The sequence below is a fragment of the Zootoca vivipara genome, chromosome Z1 (genome assembly GCF_965207765.1).
Source record: "Zootoca vivipara chromosome Z1, rZooViv2.hap1.1, whole genome shotgun sequence".
NCBI lineage: Eukaryota > Metazoa > Chordata > Lepidosauria > Squamata > Lacertidae > Zootoca > Zootoca vivipara.
In genome coordinates this window covers 65,281,473-65,297,574 of record NC_142583.1, presented here as the reverse complement: position 1 = coordinate 65,297,574, position 16,102 = coordinate 65,281,473, and the positions used below count along the sequence as shown (strand labels likewise).

Here is a 16,102-nt window from a genome sequence, read left to right as displayed (position 1 = left end):
TTGCAATCGTTGCTATGAATAGGGCTGTTCGTATCTGGCCATGCGCCATGAATGCACGGAACCCGGCGCAAAGGTTGGAATCCTGAGAACGCCAGCTTTAGTTTATTTTTAATAAAAACTCATCTCGGGCTTTTTTGGGCTCAGTTTAAAAAAATAAATAAATTCAAACACTGGGCACAATGCACTGAGCGTAACTCATCAGGATACCCAACTGTAATAAACAGGGATTGACCCAAGACCACGTCTTGCTCACATTAGTCCTATCCACTGAGAGCCAGGCTAACCCAGTAGGCACCAGAAACAGCTGCCTAGGGTAGCAGAATTCAAGGAGCCTACAGGCCAGTGTAGCTACTTTCCTCCGCATTCCATGAAAGTGACCTGAATGAAAATCCCTCTTCATTCTAATGGAACAAAGAGAAAGGGCTGCCATTGGCCTGGTTTGCACATAACCCGGTTTGTTTTAATCAAAGTGTGGTCTGTGTTAACTTCATATTGCAGGTGGGTGGGGACTAGGGTGGCCAGTTCCGAGAAAGAACAGGACTTCTGCACCTTTAGTAGTTGCGTAGATGAGGGAATATCATCAGTAAATGTAAGGGACCCCTGACCATTAGGTCCAGTCGTGACCGACTCTGGGGTTGCGGTGCTCATCTTGCTTTATTGGCCGAGGGAGCCGGCGTACAGCTTCCAGGTCTTGTGACCAGCATGACTAAGCCGCTTCTGACGAACCAGAGCAGCACACGGAAACGGCATTTACCTTACCGCTGGAGTGGTACCTATTTATCTACTTGCACTTTGACGTGCTTTCAAACTGGCAGGAGCTGGGACCAAGCAATGGGAGCTCACCCCGTTGCGGGGATTCGAACCACCGACCTTCTGATCGGCAAGCCCTAGGCTCTGTGGTTTAACCCACAGCGCCACCCATGTCGTCATCATCATCAGTAGGTGTACTTATATCATAATGTGGGAACCCAGGGTCTTTGGATGAAAGGGAATGTTGGACGATTCAAGAGAGGCAAAATGAGATACGCACAGTGCATAGTTAAAACTATGGAGTTTAGTACCACAGGATGCAATGATGGCCACCAGTGAGGCTGGTTTTAAAAGAGGATTAGGCAAATTGATGACCTTAAGCCACAAGGACTATGTCCTCCCTCCATGGTCGGAGGCAGTATGTCTCTCAGTTGTTGGCATTTGTTGTTGCTTGCGATCTCTCTGTTGGCATCTGGTTGCCCCCTATGAGAACAGAACCCTGACCTAAATGGGCATAATCCAGCAGGGCTTTTTTATATTCTGATGTAAAAGTGCAGGAGCTGTGCCCCTCCTTGCGTTTGGTGAGCTGGAGGCAGGGAAGGCAGGCTGAGTTGTATAGAGAATGCCTTGCCTAGGTCCCCTTCGTAAGTTCATGCATGAGGTGGTAGTTGATCCCTGCTTTTTAGGACTCACTGCCTTTGTGTTACATTCTGTCTGTCTGTCTGTCTGTCTGTCTGTCTGTCTGTCTGTCTGTCTGTCTGTCTGTCTGTCTGATAGGTCTCCCAATACATTTCTAGGTATGCTGTCTCCCCATCATGGGGTCATTAATACATTTGAAAACCCTCCACAGCCACATGTGAAGCAGAGCAATACTTCCATGTTTTGGTGAAGGATTCCCCCCCCCCCCCCAAAAAAAACCACAGGAGGAGACAGTCCCACACTCACCTCTCTAGGCTCACTTCCACCTCTTTATCCTACAGGAAAAACAGTGGATGAGTGGAGTCTGGCAGTAGTTGCAAATCAGGGTAGAACTGAGCTACCTGACAGGAGGAATTGAGTAACATTACCTTAGGATGTCATGTGACATTCCATTTGTGGTACATTCCAGAGACGGCTCTGAAATGGTTCTCCCTCCATCTTTAAGTTGCTAAGAATGCAACCTCTAATTACCTGTTCTCTAATCGCACTTAATATTGTTCCAATTACTTATAATCGTTACAGTTCAGCATTCCATCTAATTTTCTAATGCCCAGATGAAGGACATGACTAGTATTTTTTTTAAAAAAAAAAGTGTCAGAGATTAAAAGGGCTCATTTCCAGTGCTCCTTATCAAGAACATCAGCAGTCCTAAATCTTGCTCAACAACTCAGGGATGATCTCTTGGCTGTGTGAGTGAGGTAAACAAAACAACTGTGTGTTTTGGAAAGAGCAAGTTCTTTATTCTACTGTGATGCTTCTTATATTCCCACACCGGGTTACATTTGGATTGAGTTTTGGCTGTGGCACAAAGAGAGCCAATATGGTCATGTAGGAACCCTGGGCCAGCCATGAAGACCTGTGCTCCAATTTGGGTTCTGCTTCCTGGGTGACCTTGGACCAATCACTACCACCACCACTACTACTACTACTACAGATTTACAAATTAGAGCATGAAAACTGGGAATTGAGGCACAATTCTTCCTTCTCCTCCTCCTCCTCCTCCTCCTCCTCCTCCTCCTCCTCCTCCTCCTCCTCCTCCTCCTCCTCCTCCTCCTCCTCCTCCTCCTCCTCTTCTTCTTCTTCTTCTTCTTCTTCTTCTTCTTCTTCTTCTTCTTCTTCTTCTTCTTCTTCTTCTTCTTCTTTTTCTTCATCTTCTTCTGTCGTTTAGTCATGTCCGACTCTTCATGACCCCATAGACCAGAGCACGCCAGGCACTCCTGTCTTCCACTGCCTCCCACAGTTTGGTCAGACTCATGTTTGTAGCTTCGAGAACACTGTCCAACCATCTCATACTCTGTCGTCCCCTTCTCCTTGTGCCCTCAATCTTTCCCAGCATCAGGGTCTTTTCCAGGGAGTCTTCTCTTCTCATGAGGTGGCCAAAGTATTGGAGCTTCAGTTTCAGGACCTGTCCTTCCAGTGAGCACTCAGGGCTGATTTCCTTAAGAATGGATAGGTTTGATCTTCTCGCAGTCCATAGGACTCTCAAGAGTCTCCTCCAGCACCACAATTCAAAAGCATCAATTATTTGGCGATCAGCCTTCTTTATGGTCCACCTGGAGCAGGAACTGGCAAACCACTCCAGTATCCCTGCTAAGAAAACTTCATGGACAAAGACAACAGGCACTACCACTTAGCCTACCGTAAAGGGATGTTGTCAGGGCCGTCTTAAGCACCTCTGGCGCCCTGGCGCCGTGGTGCGCGTTTCCCAGCGCAATGGGCAGACACAGCGCGGCTGCCGAGGGTGCTGCTGCGTGACAGGCGGGTGGGCTCAGCACGCAGTGCTACTGCCGAGGGCACTGCTGCGCGGAAGAGCGGCCGGAGGGCAGGCGCAGCTACGATGCGCCCCCTGGCAAGCTGGTGCGTGGCGCCCTGCGCCACCCAGCCTGGCTGTAGGGCCGGCCGTGGATGTTGTGGGCATAAAAGTAGGGTGTGTGCCAAGGAGAGAGTCAGAGATGTTAGGTTATTTGGGAGCTCACCCCGTTGCGGGGATTCGAACCACCGACCTTCTGATCGGCAAGCCCTTGGCTCTGTGGTTTAACCCACAGCGCCACCCATGTCATCATCATCATCAGTAGGTGTACTTATATCATAATGTGGGAACCCAGGGTCTTTGGATGAAAGGGAATGTTGGACGATTCAAGAGAGGCAAAATGAGATACGCACAGTGCATAGTTAAAACTATGGAGTTTAGTACCACAGGATGCAATGATGGCCACCAGTGAGGCTGGTTTTAAAAGAGGATTAGGCAAATTGATGACCTTAAGCCACAAGGACTATGTCCTCCCTCCATGGTCGGAGGCAGTATGTCTCTCAGTTGTTGGCATTTGTTGTTGCTTGCGATCTCTCTGTTGGCATCTGGTTGCCCCCTATGAGAACAGAACCCTGACCTAAATGGGCATAAGGAGAGAGTCAGAGATGTTAGGTTATTTGGGCCTGCCCCCAAAAGCATTTTAGGGGGTGGACGGGAAGAAGTAATAACTAAAATTGAATAAATAACTGGACATAGGCTAGCTATGGTTCCCTTAATTCAGTGATTTGGTTATATAAAATAGATGAATTTTAATAATAATAATAATTGTATTAGAGGATGGGAGAGCTAATGCAGCTTTTAGTGATACCTGCAAGATTGATTCCCTATAGCAACTAGATGGAAATAAAAAGACACCGTCATAAAAGACGGGGTCATTAAAATCTGGGACATTCTCTGGTTCTCTTTACCATATATAACCTCTTTGTAGAAAAATGGAGCCTCTTTATAAGTTTTCAGACGACCCCCTATTTCCCAAACAGAGCTATGATTCGCAGAGTCCACTGGGAAGAGGGACTGATGGTTGAACTACTCTGGAAATTGTAGCTGCATGAGGGGAATTGGGGGTGCGTGTCTCCTATCAATTCTCAGCACCCATAATGAGCCACAGCTCCCAGAATTCTTTGGGATAAGCCCTGACTGTCTAAAGTGGAATAAGAGTGCTTTAAATGTACGGCAAGGGGAAGGCCTAGGATATGCAGATCCCAGGTCAGGTAGGGCTGCTTCATGTAACATCGTCACTCTTAATCCTTGACAACAGCCCTGTAAACTAGGCTAGCCTTGCCACCCCTGCATTACAGACTGGATCTGACAGGTGCATTGTTTTGTGTATCCTACCCTTCCTTTCAGGAGTTCAGGGCAGCATATGAAGGATTATCCTATTTTATCCTCATAACAGCCCTGCAGGGCAGATTAAAGTGGCAGGAAGCAACTTGCTCATGGCCACTCTCAGCTCAGCAGGGATTCATTCATACACAAGCCTTCTTCCTTGGTTCAGCCCAATGCGTTCTTCCTCCCATCACAGTTGGCTCTTGTGAGGTAAAATTTGAAAGTGGGCGTGTGACTTCACGGCAAACACAGCAAGCCAGACCCTTCTCTTAACTGCTCCGTGACCCCTGGTCTGCTACCTAGTTGTTTGGCTGATGGGGGAAAGGCAGCTCGCTTGCTCACGCCAGGTGACCACCTCAAGTGATTTTTCACCACCATGCACCCTCAGTCACGAACGCGCCAAAGGGCCCTTCCTGGCTTATGCGGAGAAGCAGCACATGCCGAGCGAGGAAGCTTAAGCGGGCTGGGATTTAGAGGAGAGGCCAAGAGCGCTGAGCAGCTGAAGGAGGATTTGAACCGCAGCCATGACATACGGCAACAGGCTTGCGCAAGAATGCCGCCCGGGCGCTGGAAATCTCCCGTCTAGTGGGTGAAAGTCTTGCGGGCGCTGCCACTTTCCTGGCTCTAACGGACGGTGTGGCGGCTTAAAATTCCTGGCCTGGCACGTGTGGAGAGGGGTGAGGGTGAGGGGAGGGTTTGGGTTGCCTCAAAGAAGGCTGCTCTTTCTTTTCCCTCACTGCAATGGAATCTCAGCTATCCGAAGCGTCCCCAAGCCTCGCAGGATGGCATGTGGCTTGAGCCATAAGCCCCCTAAACATAGAACAGCCATGCCAGTACCCTCGTCAGCAGCACTCTTTTCTTCTTTTATTGATGGGGAGGAAAAGACAGACCGTCTCCTTCTCACGCAGCTTTCTGTTGCGCTGTTTCTCTTCCCTGTTCTTTTACATCCCAGCCTTGAAGATCAGGAGCTTTGGTTCTTCAGCGTAGCATCCTTTTGTTGCGGAAGGTACAGGGAGCTGCCATAACTCCATGGCAGAGCATTGCTTTGTGTGCAGAGAAGGACCCAGGTTCAGTGCTGGACCTGACTGGGAGAGAGCCCTGCAACGGATTAGCCCCAGGATGGAAGATTTATTACACCCTGCATTAGAAAGAGTTAATCCACCTCCAGCTTAACTGACAGCGCATCATTTTGGCAGTTGGAAGAGGAAGAGTGGGAGTGTGGTGGCGAAGAGGGAAGAAGAATGGTGTGGGGCCAGGATAGTGGTGGTTTAGGTTAGGCTTGTGGTAACTTGAAGTTAAAGTCTGACAGAGTTAATGTATAATTGTAACTAAGCTTGTAAACTTATGCATCGTTAAGAAAAGAAAAAAACTATGTTTTCAAGAAAATAAAATTCATCTTCTTTTTGTGCCAAAGAGTATCGTCTTGGTTATTCCAGCAGCGTATTAAAACTCACAGAGGTGGAGACTCAGAAAAGGGCAAAACTTACCTAAGGAAAAGCGATAGTTTGTGTCCTAGAGTCACACAGGAAGGGCAGTATGGTGAAAACCTAGAGTGCCACAAGTTTGCCAGGGTGATATGGCAGACTGATACAGTTGGGATCTGAGTTGAGGGAGCCCCTGTTCTGTAGGCAAGAGGTTGTTCATTCAAATAGCCCTGAGTTGTTTGTGAGATCAGGCCATGAAAGCTGGAATTAGACTCTCTTTACTGAGAAGCCCAGAATTGAGGGGTGTATTTTAAGGCGTAAGGGAGTGGGGATTGCTTTACCCCTGTACCCTTTCGTCTCATAATTTATCGGCAACGTCGGTGAGGGGGTTCGTCGAAAGCCCTGCTTGAAGTCCTGGAGAGCTGCCATCCAACCTTTGCTTTAAAAAAAAATGGGGGGCTTAACAACTGTCCGGATTTTTACTTCTCAAAATATGGCAACCCTATTTGCTTTTAGTAATTTTCTGTCTCCAACCCACAATTCCACCTGGTATTTAGCCTATTTCTTTCTGAGGATATAATGGCAGCCACATGTAGCCACAGATAACAGGCCCCTCCTAGCATCCTTTTTATTTTGCATTCATGATGATTTTGTGCTTGTGGTGTTATTGGGGCAGTTACCATAGCTGCCAAGTTATCCCTTTTTTTAAGGGATTTTCCCTTATGCTGAATAGGCTTCCTCGTGAGAAAAGGAAAAACTTGGCAGCTATGCTGGCAGTTACATGCAGTTTCACTTTCAATACAATGGACGCTCAGGTTGCGAACGTGATCCGTGCAGGAGGCACGTTCACAACCCACAGCGTTCACAACCTGTTCGGGTACTTCCGGGTTCGGCGCGGGACACAACCTGAAAAGACGCAACCTGAAGCGTCTGTAACCCGAGGTATGACTGTACTGTTAATACGTGCAAAGGTTGTGGGGCAAACATGCTGTGCATGTTTGTGGGGCAAACATACAGTCATACCTCGGGTTACAGGCGCTTCAGGTTGCGACTTTTCAGGTTGCGTCCCGCGCCGAACCCGGAAGTACCCGAACGGGTTACTTCCAGGTTTTGATGCTCGCACATGTGCAGAACCACTAAAGCGCGCTTTGTGCATGTGCAGAAGCGCCGAATTGCGACCTGTGCATGCGCAGACGCAGCACTGCGGGTTGCGAACGTGCCTCCTGCACGGATCACGTTCGCAACCCGAGCGTCCACTGTACTGTGCATGTTTCAAGTCTGTGCATGTCTGGTAACTTCATTCTGAGCTCCTGTACCACAAATGTTCTGATTTGTGGTGTTGTTGTTTTTTGTCCCGCTTTCGTTGCTCTATAGTGCACTGCAGCTCCTCCAAACGGCAATAGTGCAGTAACACTGGAGAAGCATTGCAGAATAGCTATGTGGGTGGTCTGATGTAAACCCACCACTAATGCACTATTATTGCACCAGTGAGGTGTTGCAGAATAATTCACCTGTGCAAGACAAAACAAAACCCACCCAATCTGGAGGGGTGCAGTCTTTCTGCACTTTGGGATAAAGTTAGGATACATTATCAATAGTTCTGAAAATACTAAATTGGTATGTGTCTGTTGCAGATTGAGGTTGGTGCAGTATATGTGTGAGCAACCAGGATTGGAATAAGAGAGGGTTGCTGCTGTGTTTTGTTTTGAACTCCCATGCTACTACTGTATTAAGTTCGTGGAAATAACAAACCTCTATCTCAGTTGACCGAGAGTTATAGCAACTGTGGCATAGGACAAGGAAGTAGCATTCAGCTCTATTCACAGCACCCATCTTTAAACTGCAATCCAAACGCTCTGCTCCTTCTACTAATGGGTTCAATTATGGGAGCCATAACTGTCTAAAAACTCTCTCCTTTGACCGCTTTCTTTTTCCTTTTGCACATTTATTAGGGAGTTATACCCCTCCCCTTTGAACTTACGTAGGACTTGCTTTGGCACATCCGGCTATATAATTGCAAAGTTGCATTCAGGATGCTTCAGTGGGATTTAGGCAACCTGATTCTACAATCCTGCGCATGCTTTACCCAGGAGTAGCTCCCATTGAGCTCAACAGACTTGCTTTGAAGTACAGATTTTGCTCTCTCTCTCAGGCTTTCAGAAGATCCTGCTTTGAATCAAACCTGCATCTTGCTGGTTTTTATGTCTCATGGCTTTTTATTGTGTTGTTCCATTTCCTTTTAACTGGTTGTTTTATGATTATTTCATTATTGTATTGTTAACACCTCCGTGGTCTTCATACTGGAAGGTGGGATAGAAATACTCAAATAAATATTAGCATCAAGTACGGTATATGCACCTGTGGTCTCTAATGCATTATATTAAAAAGAGAGGCATTATTTCATCCTTGCTGAAGTGTGATTGCACCATCCTCAAGCTCCCTCTCTTTGGTCTGTTTCTTTTCCCAGGGATACCTTTGCAGCAAAAGGACATACTGAGATTACAGCTTCCCGTTCCCTCAGCTCAGAGTGTCTCAGGTCTGACTTGCAATACAGCAAAACACCATGGCCTGCTGGACATAAACTGCGCTTAAGGAACAGGTGAGGAGTGGAACATTTCTGCCAATGTTGCTGCACTTCTGATTCTTTCTTCTATACTTCAGGCCGGGCATGTGTGGTTGTGGGGCAGTTAAAAGATGCAGCTGCAAAGGAACCACCGGGAACATTAAAGTGTGCCCCAGATTGTGCTTCTGCGAGCCTTGGGTGCACTTTAAAATTAGCAGCAAATCCAAGGCCCACTGGAATCAGCTCCTCTTTCCCCCCCTTAGCATCCTGGCTTCAACTCCACCTGGTCTGGAAGGAAGGAATAAAGTAGGGAGCATACAGTACTCTTAAGGTTGCACTCACAAATATTTCCTTTGAAGCTAAGTTACCTGACTTCTTACTGACACCAGGCGTAGACATTTACTTGTCAAAGTGGTGTGGGGGGCTCAAGAAATTTAGTTCCACCTCGAGAAATTTAGTTCCACCTGCTCCCCAGCCTTGCTTTAGAGCCACTTGCCCTATACAAGATAATTTTGGCCATTCTTTTTGTCTGTGCTTGGTAGTATCTAGCATACTTTGATAACTTTGGGAGTCTTTAAAAGAAATCCCAAATGAGGGTGTAGATCAGAAGGCTTCCGTTAACAGAGTGTGCAGATTGAACTTGTTGGTCCCTTCCCCCGCCAGAAGTATGTCAGAGGGAACAACACATGCTCTTCCTCTGTCTACTCCTGTTTTCTGCCTTTCTTTTTCTCCTGCGCCATATCAGTGGGTGCTAAAAGCAACTTTTCATATTGCACATTGGAGCCCGAGGCACACAATGTATGCAAGATATATGCTTTGTATGGACAGCTCCTTTGGGCAACTCTACATGGCGGTTAAGTTACGCACTGGCCACATATTCAGGGTGACTTTCCACTCCAGCCTTCTATTACTTAACAGTGCGTTACTTAACAGTGGCTGTCACACAGCTCCTTTCTGCTGCATGGAGAGTTTCCTGGCTGGCACCAGCTGCCCTTTGGGGAAGCCCAAGGCTGGTAAGGAAACACTTCACACAATAGCAGGGCATTGCTAGCTAATTAGTAATGTGGCCTTTCTGGTTTTCCATTTCGGATGGGAAGATTTTACAGTTTCCAGGGCAAATTAGGTACGTAGTACGATGAGTACCTGTTGCCATTGTTTCCCAGCTTTATCCCCGATACATCTTATCTTCCAAATGCGGCTGACACAATATCCTCGGAAAGAAAATGCTTACACAGGATAGGTTGTGGGCTGGAGCACGGAGGAAATTGCTAAAAGCCATTAGATTTATTTCCGTTTTTTTTTTCCAGAAGAGAAGACATATGCACTCCACTATAACAAATGAAAATTTGCTCTCTCTTTAGGGAAAGAGGCCATTAGGGTAATTTGCATCAGGAAATTTTCACTTTGCATGGGAAATTTTTCTGCTGTCCGAGAGAGAGAGAGAGAGAGATCTCTCATTTAACTAGCATTTATCTTAATTGTATTTAGGAAACACAGCTTTTTCAAAAAGTACCCTATGATTATTATTATTATTGTCATACTACACCACAGAGATTGGGACTAATGTACTTCAACTTTGAAACAGCCAGGCTTGCCCAATACAGTGGAACCTCGGTTTATGAACACCTCGGTTTACGGATTTTCGGTTTACGAACGCCGCGGACCCATCTGGAACGGATTAATTCACTTTCCATTACTTTCAATGGGAAAGTTTGCTTCAGTTTATGAATGCTTCAGTTTATGAACAGACTTCCGGAACCAATTACACCCATGCTTCGGGTTAAGTACGCTTCAGGTTGAGTACTCCGTGGACCCGTCTGGAATGGATTAATCCACTTTCCATTACTTTTGTGAGGGACAAGGGATATCGGGAGGTCCCTCCCATCTTGAGTTCCAGCCCATCTCCGAGCGCTGGGGAAAGCAGGGAGAGTTCCGACTCAAGTGGAGAAGCAGGAAGTGGTGTCCGAGGCTCAGGCAAGGTAGCAGAGCCATTGCCCAAGGTGGGACAGGAAGGGGGGAGCAAGGGGGGAAGGCCAATCCCACCGACTCTGGAATTGCACAAGAAACGTCGGGGGAAGAGGCTGGGTCTCCCCAAGCTTTTATGTTGGAGAAGAACGCGCCAAACTCCATTCGGAGGTACTGAAGAAAACAGATAAGATGTACCGTGTTTCTCATATTTTAAGGCATCCCCAAAAAATAAGCCATGACAGGATTTCAAAGGGTTGGTTAAAAATAAGACATACCCCGAAAATAAGCACTATCGCAAAGCCCCGACCGAGCGAGAGGCGAAGCCGCGGGACCCAGCAGGAGCTCCCTGCCTGCTTCCCCGAGCCGTAGCGCATCGGGGGACAGAGCCGAAGATCGGCGGGCGCTCCTTGCTGGGCTTGACAAGCCCGGGAAACAGCGCCCGCCGATCTTCGGCCCTGTGCTGTGTGACGGGCGGGGGTGGGGGGGGAAGCGGAGATCGTTCTCCGCTCTCCCCCCACCCCCGCCTGTCACCGAAGATCGGCAGGCGCTGTTTGCTGGGCTTGACAAGCCCGGCAAACAGCGCCCGCTGATCTTCGGCCCTGTGCTGTGTGACGGACGGGGGTGGGGGGGAAGCGGAGATCGTTCTCCGCTCTCCCCCCACCCCCGCCTGTCACCGAAGATCGGCGGGCGCTCCTTGCTGGGCTTGACAAGCCCGGCAAACAGCGCCCGCCGATCTTCGGCCCTGTGCTGTGTGACAGGCGGGGGTGGGGGGGAAGCGGAGATCGTTCTCCGCTCTCCCCCCACCCCCGCCTGTCACCAAAGATCGGCGGGCGCTCCTTGCTGGGCTTGACAAGCCCGGCAAACAGCGCCCGCCGATCTTCGGCCCTGTGCTGTGTGACAGGTGGGGGTGGGGGGGAAGCGGAGATCGTTCTCCGCTCTCCCCCCACCCCCGCCTGGTACCGAAGATCGGCGGGCGCTGTTTGCTGGGCTTGACAAGCCCGGCAAACAGCGCCCGCCGATCTTCGGCCCTGTGCTGTGTGACAGGCGGGGGTGGGGGGGAAGCGGAGATCGTTCTCCGCTCTCCCCCCACCCCGCCTGTCACCGAAGATCGGCGGGCGCTGTTTGCTGGGCTTGACAAGCCCGGCAAACAGCGCCCGCCGATCTTCGGCCCTGTGCTGTGTGACGGACGGGGGTGGGGGGGAAGCGGAGATCGTTCTCCGCTCTCCCCCCACCCCCGCCTGTCACCAAAGATCGGCGGGCGCTCCTTGCTGGGCTTGACAAGCCCGGCAAACAGCGCCCACCGATCTTCGGCCCTGTGCTGTGTGACGGGCGGGGTGGGGTGGGGAAAGCGGAGATCGTTCTCCGCTCTCCCCCCACCCCCGCCTGTCACCAAAGATCGGCGGGCGCTCCTTGCTGGGCTTGACAAGCCCGGCAAACAGCGCCCGCCGATCTTCGGCCCTGTGCTGTGTGACAGGCGGGGGTGGGGGGGAAGCGGAGATCGTTCTCCGCTCTCCCCCCACCCCCGCCTGTCACCAAAGATCGGCGGGCGCTCCTTGCTGGGCTTGACAAGCCCGGCAAACAGCGCCCGCCGATCTTCGGCCCTGTGCTGTGTGACGGGCGGGGGTGGGGGGGAAGCGGAGATCGTTCTCCGCTCTCCCCCCACCCCCGCCTGTCACCAAAGATCGGCGGGCGCTCCTTGCTGGGCTTGACAAGCCCGGCAAGCAGCGCCCTCCGATCTTCGGACCTGTGCTGTGTGACGGGCGGGGGTGGGGGGGAAGCGGAGATCGTTCTCCGCTCTCCCCCCACCCCCGCCTGTCACCGAAGATCGGCGGGCGCTCCTTGCTGGGCTTGACAAGCCCGGCAAACAGCGCCCGCCGATCTTCGGACCTGTGCTGTGTGACAGGCGGGGATGGGGGGATGCGGAGATCGTTCTCCGCTCTCCCCCCACCCCCGCCTGTCACCAAAGATCGGCGGGCGCTCCTTGCTGGGCTTGAGAAGCCCGGCAAACAGCGCCCGCCAATCTTCGGACCTGTGCTGTGTGACGGGCGGGGGTGGGGGGGAAGCGGAGATCGTTCTCTGCTCTCCCCCCACCCCCGCCTGTCACAGAAGATCGGCGGGCGCTCCTTGCTGGGCTTGACAAGCCCGGCAAACAGCGCCCGCGTGCACTTTATTAAAAAATAAGACATCCCTTGAAAATAAGCCATGTCGTGTTTTTTTGAGGAAAAAATTAATATAAGACATGTCTTATAATATGAGAAACACAGTATCTCTGTAAATAGCACTGCCTTTAGCACTGTAAATACACAGCACCAATAAAAGGATAAAATGCAGAGCTGTGTGGAGTCGTTACTCTGAAGTAGCCCACCCAGGCCACTGTGACAACTTTCAATGGGAGAGTTCGCTTCAGTTTATGAACGCTTCAGTTTAAGTACTCCACGGACCATCTGGAACAGATTAATCCACTTTCCATTACTTTAATGGGAAAGTTCGCTTCAGTTTATGAATGCTTCAGTTTATGAACAGACTTCCGGAACCAATTGTGTTCATAAACCGAGGTACCACTGTATTGCATTTGCAACTGGAATTGCATTCATTGTTACTAATGAGTTTATGAAATTTGAAAATTTTCCATGGGAAAAACAAAGCACTGGGAAAAAATTTCCCAGACAATGTTCTTCCCAAACATTGCTGATGCCAATCAGTACTAGATACGTAAGCCACCATGGAGGAAGTGGCCAGGGTTGCAAATAAGCTAACCTATAGAGTCATTGTACAACATCGTCCAGGTGGTTCTTCGGCTGATGAGGGGGCAATGACTTGCCTTCCATCCTATTGACCAGTATTTCCCAAACTTGGGTCTCCAGCTGTTTCCAGACTACAATTCCCATCATCCCTGACCCCTGGTCTTCCTACCTAGGGACAATAGGAGCTGTAGTCCAAAAACAGCTGGAGACCCAAGTTTGGGAAACCCTGCTATCAACTGTTTAACTGCAACAGTGTATGTGAGTGTTCCTGGGTTCCATAAACTCTTGTTACTGAATGCTCTGCAATATGGCTCCTTCCACTTTCTGGATTTTATGACATCTCCTAAGGATACTGAGCACTGAACAGAAGCAAGACTGAAACATCCCTGAGGTTCAGAACATGGGGGCTGTTCCCTTACTGCATGACAGAGCAGAAACATCGAAGGGTGGGGAGAAAAATCTGAATTACTAGATGAAAAAATAGATGCCTTTCCCCTCTGTGCCCGCACACATGCGGAACCAGCTCAGCCTTATTGAAGTGGAGGATGCAGTGCTATGTAGTTGGAGGTGTGGGCCAAATACTCTTCTTGTAAACCACCCAAGTCTCACCTTTTCTGGAGGAGGAACGGATAATCAGCAAGACACTGATTAGATCATGGCAATTACCCCACTTCCTCCAAGGTCCTTCCCAGCTACCTGTTACTCCTCCAGCACAGGGCTGGAGAGAGGAGACAGTGCAAAAGTCAAGTCTTGTGTTGTGGGCAAAGCTCAGCTTCTGGGCATTGGTGATGGGTCTTTTCAGCTGCCTTGGTAGAAGAGCGGTTGGGAAGAGAGATCTCGAGATCCTGGTTGCTGATGTTCCTCAGAAAGGTTTGGCTAATAGAAGAAGTTTCAGGTGTGGCTTGGTTGTTTTCCAGTTCCATCTCCGCTTGTTTTCTACTTCTCTTACTCTTTTACCTCTTCTGTTTCCCCTGCACTCCCCTTTCCCTATGGAGAAAATTTTTTAATTGTATAATCTGAACAATGTAGTTTAAGGTGATGAGTAGAGTTGGGAATGCAAGATTCTGTACAGTCATACCTCTAGATACGAATGCTGTGGGTTGCATACAACACGGGTTATGTATGCGCCAAACCCGGAAGTAACGGAATGGGTTATTTCTGGGTTTGGTGATTTGCGCATGCGCAGACGCACCAAATGACACCATGTGCATGCGCAGAAGTGCCAAATTATGCGGGGAGCATGCACAGATTCGGCGCTTCAGGGTAAGCACTGCTCTGGATGCGTACGGGGCTCCAGAACGGATCCCGTTCATATCCAGAGGTAATAATAATAATAATAATAATAATAATAATAATAATAATAATAATAATAATAATTTATTACTTATACCCCGCCCATCTGGCTGGGTTTCCCCAGCCACTCTGGGCAGCTTCCAGAAGGATATTAAAATACAATAATCTATTAAACCTTAAAAGCTTCCCTAAACAGGGCTGCCTTCAGGGCTGTATTCTTAAGAACAGGATAGCTCAGTTGGTTGGAGTTTGATGCTGATAACAGCAAGGTTGCAAGTTTGATCCCCGTATGGGACAGCTGCATATTCCTGCCTTGCAAGGGGCTGGACAAACTTGGTCCTCCAGCTGTTTTGGGACTACAACTCCCATCATCCCTAGCTAACAGGACCAGTGGTCAGGGATGATGGGAATTGTAGTCCCAAAACTGGACTAGATGATCCTCAAGGTGCCTTCCAGCCCTACAATTCTAGGATTTTATTATAAGAAGGGCCATGTTGGATTAGGACAAATGCCCATCTAGCCCAGCATGCTGTTCTCACGGCAACCAACCGGATGCCCCCAATGGGAAACCCAGAAGCAGGTCTTGAGTGTAGCAGTCCTCTCCTCACTTGTGGTCCCCAGCAACTGCTGGCGATTCATCAAGAATCTAGCTACTACATGATGCTCAGGTCCCTTGGAGCCCTATAAATTAAAGCCCGCTACCCAAAGAAGGATTTCATGTGTCAATGTTATAAACTCAGATATACAGTGGTACCTCGTGTTATGGATGGGATCCATTTCAGAGGCCCGTCTGTAACCTGAAAAGCCCGCAACTCAAAGCGCCTTGTCTGCGATTTGGCGCTTTTGCAGGTTGCCGCGGGACACAAGATGAAAACACGCAACCTGAAGCGGACGTAACATGAGGTATGACTGTATAAGCTTAGTGCCAAATGGCTCCTTCCTTAAACCAGGGTTGCAGTTGCCAAAACAGAATGTCTAGTTGCCATTCGGGGGCCAGATGGCTCAAAAGTTGTATTCTTCCATACAACTTTTTGGTTCCTGACATTCGTTCTGATTGTGCAGATAAAATATTGCAGATAGATTCCTTCAGGATGTGTTGTTAGTGTGTGAAAACAGGCAAGATCCAAGGATCCCCGGGCATGCACCTCCAGATGGTGGAGACATCAGGCACCATCCTGGCACCTGGGCATCTTCACTTGGTCACAAGTGGCCAATAGCCAGATGCAAAATGTGCCTGGCGCCTGGCTAATTTCAAACGCTGTGATGCATCCGTTTCCCAAGCTCCCTGTGACATTTTCTTTTTAAACTGGACAGCACCTTGCCTCTTTGGCAGTGGGAACAGCAGAGAACTTCTGCCTGCCATGCGTGAATTATTTTTTTTAGGTGGCAACTTATGTTCCCTGTATTCTTATTAGTGTGGACATTTGCCTTCTGTTGGTTGCATTCAGTATGTGGTATAAGGTTCTTAGAAGATGGGTGAGACAAAGGAAGAAATGTGAGTCCTTTATATTGTAGCAGTATAGTC

General features: G+C 49.1%; 1 protein-coding gene across 6 annotated transcripts in view; it reads left to right on the top strand.

The window, feature by feature from the left end:
• SHROOM3 (shroom family member 3) overlaps positions 1-16,102 on the top strand; it is a 233,965-nt gene that overhangs the window by 174,430 nt on the left and 43,433 nt on the right. For 4 of the 6 annotated variants that reach the window (XM_060278375.2, XM_035114001.3, XM_060278377.2 and 1 more), the window contains one exon: positions 8,477-8,608. The exons of the other annotated variants lie outside the window; for them this stretch is intronic. In XM_060278375.2, the coding sequence (XP_060134358.2) occupies positions 8,477-8,608 (132 nt within the window). The remainder of the gene's footprint in view (positions 1-8,476; positions 8,609-16,102) is intronic. 6 annotated transcript variants of the gene reach the window in all.